General features: G+C 38.5%; 1 protein-coding gene across 1 annotated transcript; it reads left to right on the forward strand.

The window, feature by feature from the left end:
• The first annotated feature begins 41 nt into the window (after positions 1-41).
• Positions 42-8,246, forward strand: LOC122412398 (nuclear pore complex protein DDB_G0274915-like). Its single transcript, XM_043421876.1, has 3 exons — positions 42-987; positions 2,369-6,078; positions 6,381-8,246. Exons 1-3 carry the CDS (start codon positions 179-181, stop codon positions 6,575-6,577), a joined length of 4,716 nt encoding a protein of 1,571 aa, XP_043277811.1. The 5' UTR covers positions 42-178; the 3' UTR covers positions 6,578-8,246.
• Positions 8,247-8,458: the final 212 nt, after the last annotated feature.

Below are 8,458 nucleotides of genomic sequence, written 5' to 3' on the forward strand. Positions count from 1 at the left end.
GGTGCCAAATAAGCCCTATACTTTAAGCATTGTCACCACTGTCACCCCCTTAGGTCGAAAGAGGAAAGTATCTTGGCGAAGTGCCTGTCTCGCGTTTTTTGCATATCGGTGAGTGTGTTATTTTTCAAAACATGGGGAGGTTAATAATTTGAATGGAAACGTTATTTAGTAAAATAATATGTGGGATCTAAGAAACCGTGATATTGTTGCGTTGGTAACTGTGACAAGTGGTTGGGCAGTACTGTTGAACATATTTGGCACGTACATTGGGTCGACGTTAATAATCGGATTGGTATTGTGTGGTTGGTTAATTTACAACGGTGGTTGTGACGATACGCTGTTGTCGCCGCACGTTTTTCTAGCTCTTGATTGTTTGAAGCAAGCAGCCAGTGAGACGTATCGCTTCCTAGCGCACATTTGCCAACAGTTTATACTTGATATCATCATTTTTAAACGTAATCTTCGACATCGTTATCGTGTTAACATTGCGGACAGAATGGCACAAAGACGACGAAGCACTTATCAGCTGAGTTCTGAGATTCACTCCAGTTCGCGAAACTCCTCAGGACACAGTCTCCTCGATAATCCAAGTCCAATTGCCAGAAGGGATTTTCGGAATTTCGATAATTTCACTAATCTTCAAAGTACTCCGTATCTCCATACCGATAGGACAGTCTCAGAACGAACAAGTTCGTTGGATCTGTATACTTCAACACCATTCTCATCCTGGAAAAAAGAAGATGCCGAAAACGGTGATGTTTCAACCGCTAATGAAACACGCAGTGATTCAAATACTTGGAAAAATTCTCAAACTTTCACACAAAATTATACTGTTTCCAAAGATGATAGAACTAATTACAGTCCCAAAGGTTCTCCATGGGGAATGAGTATTAGCCCAAAGATGAGACTCAGAGCTACTGGTATCAAAACTGTTCAGACTATTGCCGGACCTCTTTTGGCTTCTACACGCTACAACATTGATCCCAAGTACGAACATTTGCTCTCATTAAAATATTTTATAAATATTCACAAAACTATTGGATTTTATTTGTTCCAAGAAATTATATTCTGGGAACCGAGCAAAATAATTTCATATATTATTATGTAAGATGCCCAATCATAGTTGTAAAGTCGTTGTGAATCATAGTCTTTGAAGACCCCCATATTTAGTAAACTATAAGTTAGCATGCTATATAATAAAACATGAAATTGGCCTCAAATGACAGCAATAACATATTTCTAAATTAGTGGAATCAGAGGTAAGGGCCGTTTTGTGAATATTCATAAAATATTTGCCTAAATGGCTCAGCACAGTCATGTCGGAACATCAACTCTTTGCTCAAATTATAAAAAATTCCAAAGTTATTCATGCAATATCCAACAATTTTCAACTATAATTCAAATTTATTTATCCTATAAAGACAAAAAAACAGTGACTGATGTTGATCTCGGTGCTTCAAGAAAAATATTAAGATTTTCCTACATTTTTTCTTATACTAACTTCAATCTCCTATTATCTAATCTCTAAATTGGAACCATTGAGATGTCAGTTTTTGTTCCGGTAAAGTTTGTCATGCGTCTCTGCATAGTTAGAAGAAGTTTATCAAAAAAAATCAGTAAAGTTTCGAACTCATCATGAGAAATGTTTAATTGCTAATATTTTTCAGTAAGAAATACATAAAGAACCATAGAATCTCTGATAGGAAATAATTTGAATTTTGAGCAGAGTTTTATCTTTCAAAATGTGCAACAAATACTCATATTGTGGCATTTCGAATATGTCACAGTAACACCACAAGAATCTTCTCCATTGAATCAACGATTCACTTAAAAATTGCTATTGAATTAAAAAAAAAATGATTGAAATTATTATTATATTACATTAGTAAACATTACTAAAAACAAGAATAGTCTGATATCTGAAGATTAATGAATATTCATTTGTTTATTTCAATTTATGGAGTCGTCAAATTAAATAAACATCAGCATGTTTTATTTCCAAATAAACTGTCATGTATATTATTAGGTAGAGAAAAGAGAAAAGAGATTGATGGAAAATACAAAATCAAGAAGTCTCGGATTGTTTGGAAATTATTCCAACATAGAGTGTATTCTCATTATTGAGGTTCCAGAGGCACGAAGGGTATTTTCCTGCTATAGCAAAAATGAAAGTTGTTCTTTATTAATAAAAATTGAGATTTGATGATTACTTGAAAATGATTTCAATTTTTTCTACAGTGATAATGGAAAAAGTTTGCTCGTACTAGAACACTCGTATCATTAAAATCAATGATATTCGATTTGACTATTGACAATGAGGATGAATCGTATATTCGTTGTGTAATAAAATATTTCTTCAAAACTTCAGGGTGTATTCGGACGTAACATCACCGGGATTGACAACGCGTTTGACGAAATACGCAACGGAGGCGAACACAAAATTGACCCATCAATCACAGTACGGAACAGGTCAATTTCCACGAGTGAATTTGAATTCAAGTCCACTGCCTCTGATCAACGCGAAAACAGGCGGCAAAACGCGAATGACGGTGACAGTGAGAATAGCGCCGCCGGAAACTGGTCGAAATGTAAAATACGAAAGAAAGCAAATATTATCAGAAATATGCCAAGCAGAAAAAAAAGAGCAACAACAGTCGAGTGTAGTTCAGGTGTTGCGCGAAATATCATTAAAAAGACATGCATCAAGAGAGGATGTGACGTATGAGACAGCGAAGAAACAAAGAACGGAGGGTGTTCATAGCGAAGGTTTAGAGAATTTGGATGAAATGATGCAGAAGCGGGGTAGAGATGATTCGTCAAAATCCGAAGAGGAGGTATCACCTCATGGCAAACCATTGCGGCCAGCCAAAAGATCGAAGATGCCTTCGTGTCATGATATTCTGAGTTCTTTGAGCTCGAGCATCAACGTTTCATCAGGCGTTAAGAGAAAAGCCCTGGACGTATCAAGAAGTGGCACTCCTGAAGTTGGTAAACACTTCAAATCATTGGATTCTAGTCACAGCGATATTGAGGATTATACTACTTGTCCATCGCGGAGCATCTCCGAACCAACGAAAACGAGCAAACTCCTGCTGAACGATTCGGCAACTCAAATTTTGAATCTCGAACGTCCAAACAAAAGATCTCTGGAATCGTTTCTTGAAAACGTCCTTTCAAAGTCTCGTTCGCCCGCTGTAGCAGTTTCAAACACTGCCGCTCCTCTCGAAGCAACCGGTATGCAGCGAGAGATTTTGAAACTACAGGTTCAACCACCGACGGTGCAAGAGGAGGTACCAGTGGTACCAGTTAAATTGGCCGAAAAATTATTCATGAAAGCCAAACCGGAAAATATTGATAAAATTAAAATTCTGATTGAGGAACATGGCTCCGTAAAGCCGCGCTTTGCCAATGATTCTATCAATGAGATTAAAAAATCCGATATAATGAACATGCGACAGACAAGTATGAAAAATCGTTTGAAAAGCATGTTCGAAGCCATTTCCGGCAAAGGAACGAGTAAGATCAACCCTGAAGTCGTTATTCAGGCTGAGGATAAATCTGCGTCTTCTGATTCTATAATCGTTAGTCTCAGTTCGTCGACTTCAACGACTAATGTCAATACAAGCCCTATTGCAACTTCGGCCATTGTTCCTATCATTGGTAAATTTAAACCAACAACGACACCCGCAAAACACGTATCTTTCCAATTTACCAACAACGATACGTCATCGAAATCAAGCAGCAACTTCGAAAATTCTCAATTTTCACCCCAAGAAGCGAAAAATTTGGAACACTCTAGGCTCGTGAAAACCTGTTTGGCCAATAAGAATATTGTTGATTCAAAACTAGCTACGAGTCCGTTATTCACGTCTGTTACGACAAGCCCTTCAAAACCTGTCAGTCAAATTTCATTCCCGGTTTCCACCCAATTAACCGAAACGCCAACTCCGACCGGCCGTCCTGCCGTCGTCGTATCTACGACGACATTGACGCCACAGCACAATTCCAGCACTATTCCGATGTTCGAAATTCCAACAACAACAGCAACAATAACAACAACAACGATTACTACGAAATCTGATTGCACCTCATTTTCGAGTTCCCAGCCCAGTGAGATGAATCAGTCAACGGTGAACTTTTCGTTTGGTGTTTCTAAAATTGAGAATCCGGCATTTATCGATCAAATTGCTGGCTCATCAAGAAATATACAGTCACCAGTGACTTCGGAAGCCAGAAGCAACGAAACTGGATCCGCGCTTGCCCCGATTATAGTCCCTCCAACAAAGCCCACCAGTGTTTTTAGTTCTGATTCAACGATCAAATCGACCGTGAGCGAAGAAATATCATCTACGGTAAGCTTGGTGGAAGCATCGTGCAGTGCCAATAAAGGAGCTGCTAAAAGTACCTCAATGGGTTCTTGGGAAGGGGCTCTCGCAGAAGAAAAAGTAGCGGTACAAAATCAAAGTTTGCCGTTTGAAGAAGTGCCATTATCAGGGCCTGCACTCAAAACTTCACCTGGATTCAATTTCGTAAAAAGAACGACATCGGATATACTTTTTGGAGCATCGGGCGCGAGCACCGGATACTCGGCGTTAACGAATACAACCACTTTTCCGATGGGAGGCAATTCAACTTTATCCGCAACAACGAAACCGGCATTTTCTTTCGGGGTTACAACTCCTGTGACTACTTCGTTAGCTACAACTTCGTCCAGCGCTCCTTCTCTGTCTTTTGGTGTTACGAGGACAAACTCATCAATTTCTATATTCGAGGGAGTCGCCTCGACGATTACATTGGCTAATGCACAATCGAATATTTTTGGAACTCAAACTACGACCTCTTCATTACCGGGGCAGTCGAACCTGTTTGGAAAACCTGTGACAACTGTTGCAAGTGCGACAACAACAACGCAACCAAGTATTTTCGGAACACCGACAGCAACCGCGTCTACAATGACGATCCAACCAAGTATTTTTGCTTTCGGAACTGATAATGGTGGACAAACGACATCCTTTTCTAATACCTTTAGTGGTACATTACAAAAACCGAAGCAGCCTGAAACTGGTGATGGTACCACGATTGCTGCTGCCTCTTCTTCATCTTCGATGACGTTTGCCTCAACTTGTAAGACTTCGGCTCCCCTCAATTCCGTTAATAAAGAATCAAACGCGCTCACGTCCGCGACTCTTCTAACTTTCGGAAGTAGCGGCTTCGGCCAAAAACCTACCTCGGCGAGCTTCGGCAACGATGCACCGGTGCCGGGTTTTACCACGAGTACCGGAAACACTTCTTCTCTGTTTGAGGCTCGTGCAAACGGAACTTTTGGCGCCGCATCTCTTGTCCCCCTTGGAACCACCGGCTCCGCTCCGAGTTACAGATTTCCGAGCAGCGTAACATCAACGCCAGCTTTCGGCACACCAAATACAACACCACCTACTTTTGGCGCTTTTAATACCTCTACGACAAGCTTCGGCGCGATAACTACAGCCGCCCCAACTTTTGGATCGCTCAACACAACAACCCCAACCTTTGGTACACCCAATCCAAGCACCGTTACGATCGCCCATCAAAATCCCCCTGCAAGCTCAAATTTTAACTCTTCTAACAACACTACTTTCGGCGCCACCGTTACAACTCCATCGGTTTTCCCTTCAGTCTCAACTTCCACCGGTTTTGGTACTTCTATCGGAAGTACTACATTCGGCACGTCGACCAATCCACCAACCGCTTTTAGCACCGCCAAAACTTTCACAAGCTTCAGCTCTCCGCCGACCAATACGGCGATGCCTTTTGGCATTCAGACATCAGCGCCGAATTCGTCTTTTGGTTCTGCTGTAGTAACACCCAGCAGTACCGGCTTCGGTGCCAATGTTACTAACAGCAACAGCAATAACGACGGACACAATTCCAGTACTACCTCGAGTTTCACCTTTGGCGCTTCTCAATCTAATCAGCCGCCACAGCAACCTCAGCAACAAAATGCTATTTTTACTTTTGGCGGGACCTCGTCAACGTCCTCCAATAATACAACCTCTGGATCGTCTACTTTTCAATTCAATTCAGCACCACAACAAAATGGTATGTTCATAAATCTTCCCAGTATTACAACACCACAAATGAAGCCTAAATTTCGTGTCAAACCAACAAATAAAACGATTAAGTCACGTATGAAAAATATCAATGTTGCACCACGTGCATTATGAGCCTATTTATTTATTCATTTATACGATCCAGCATGTTTGAAAACGCTGTCACTTCCGACATCGTCACAATTCGTGGCAACATGATATCGTTACATTGTGACGAAGCTAATTAAAATGTGATGTTCGGGGGGGATTCAATATTTATTAATTTGTTGAAAAAATATATCTAAATTTCAGGTGGTTTCAATTTCACTGGAGCACCAACGGCACCGGCAATAAATTTTTCGAAAGACAGTGCTTCGGGTAGTTCGTTTGCTCTACCGACACCAGGAGCAGGCTCATTTAGTCTGCCACCAACGACCGGTGGAATGTTCAGTATAGGCACGGGTTCAACGGCTCCTCGATCAAGACCGAGCAGAAGACGACAAAGATAGTGGCGAATGTAAAACGAAAAAAAAACGAACCAAAAACAAGATATTGTAAAAATGGAAAGTAATCCCGTTTCGATCGGTAACACCGATCACGTAATGTATCAATGAGATATACACGCGAGCGTTTTCCAAACCTATATTCACGCACGATTTTTTCGTATTATTTTCGAAAGAAATTTAAAACAAATCACGTATATGAATCTTCACAGTACCGACCGCCAATATCCTCGATTATTTAAATCACTACTCTCTCCATTTTCATTTTGATGATTTTTCATTGGCAATATAACAAAAGATAATGATCGATTTTTTCAAGGTCGACTTATATGTGGCTTTCGTAATTGCGGAAAACTTTTCTGAGCTCGTTAACCGATTTTGGATATTTGGATAATATCGAACCCTTTGTTCGATATTACAAATTATCGGTTCCACGTGTTTTGCAACCTCTTTTTTAGGCGAATATTTTTGTCAATTTATTTAGGCCTTTTTGATCGAACTGATATTTCGGCCTCCCCCCAATAATAGATAACGAATAATTCGAAGTATCAATGAAGTGGATGTTGCGAAAATCGGGAATATCTATGAGACAGCTTCATAAAGTTTTGAGAATTTTCCGAGTCTCGTCTTAATCCAATCTACTTTATTATTATTCAATCGTAAATGACGAAAAATAAAAATAAAAAAAAATGCCTCAATCTTGTTAACAATTTTGTTATACGAAAATATTATATGAACGTTCAAATTATGAAATTGCGTTCTTTGAGAGCTATTCGCAAGAAGATGCAGAAAAACAAGTCCAATCAGAATTGATTTTCATAGAATTTCGTAGAATCGTAAGTATTTTTGTTTCACTTTCTTCAACTTTATAATCCTAACTTAAGCGAAATCCCAAGTGTTTGAGTAATACATTATATTACGATGAATGAAAACTGTAGGATATGGGAGGATTAATAGTAATAATAAATCATTTTCTTGTACTACACATGTTACCAACGATAATTTATTGACATTCCGATTTTAATTGACGATTCATCTGGAATATTATGACAATTTTGAATAACAGTTTCAAATTACGTTTTGAGTTCCTCCCATCAATTTATACATTTTAACAAAGCTATTTACTAAGTACCATTTGTTTTTTCATGCGTTGAAAATTTTTACTTGATCGTTTTCTTCGGTATATTTCTTTGTTCTATCTATTCATTTTCTTTCATGTCCGTATTTCATCGTTGTTTCGCCACATTATTGTACTAAAAATTTCTCATCAATCATACCCATTTTTACAAATATATCTCTATACGTTATACTCGCTAGCTTTTGTGTTATAATACGAATGTATTACGAAAAAATACGCCCTCTGTTAACAATATTTTTCACATATTGGACGTTTCGTTTCAATTATTTATAAAAATTCTATTTTCATTCTAGTTCCTTTTCGTCTCTAAAATGATTGCTGCAAGTGATTCAGATAGTACGTCATTGACTCCGTAGTAGAAATTCATTACGAGTCCTTTTGGGCTACATAAAAAAGATTGGGAGTTCTGTGGGATAATTTTTGTTTTTTGCGAGTGAAGCGTGTACATTTTTTACAATAACAATTATACGAGAACTTGTACGTTATAGAAGAAAATTACTGTAATTCATGATGAGTAATAAACGACGTTGAATATTAGTTCCATTGATTGTTTCTTCAAACGTGCGAAATGGCAACGAACTATCGATTTATCATTATCATTTTATGTTTTTTTTTATTTAATCAATCATTATCCTCATATGGGTAAGTAAATTTTGTAATTTTTTTTTCTTTACATTATCTGAATCATCTTTAAGGGTGAATGATACAAAAGTCGAAATAATTAGAAATTGATGAAATTTGGTGATAAT

Source organism: Venturia canescens, chromosome 1 (genome assembly GCF_019457755.1).
Source record: "Venturia canescens isolate UGA chromosome 1, ASM1945775v1, whole genome shotgun sequence".
Classification (NCBI taxonomy): Eukaryota; Metazoa; Arthropoda; class Insecta; order Hymenoptera; family Ichneumonidae; genus Venturia; species Venturia canescens.

Bases quoted from the DNA above. Each gene is read 5' to 3' on its own strand.
- LOC122412398 (XM_043421876.1), top strand. From the start codon at position 179: ATGTGGGATCTAAGAAACCGTGATATTGTTGCGTTGGTAACTGTGACA. The intron at 988-2,368 runs GTACGAACATTT...TCAAAACTTCAG, and splicing joins CGCTACAACATTGATCCCAA to GGTGTATTCGGACGTAACAT. The intron at 6,079-6,380 runs GTATGTTCATAA...TCTAAATTTCAG, and splicing joins TTCAGCACCACAACAAAATG to GTGGTTTCAATTTCACTGGA.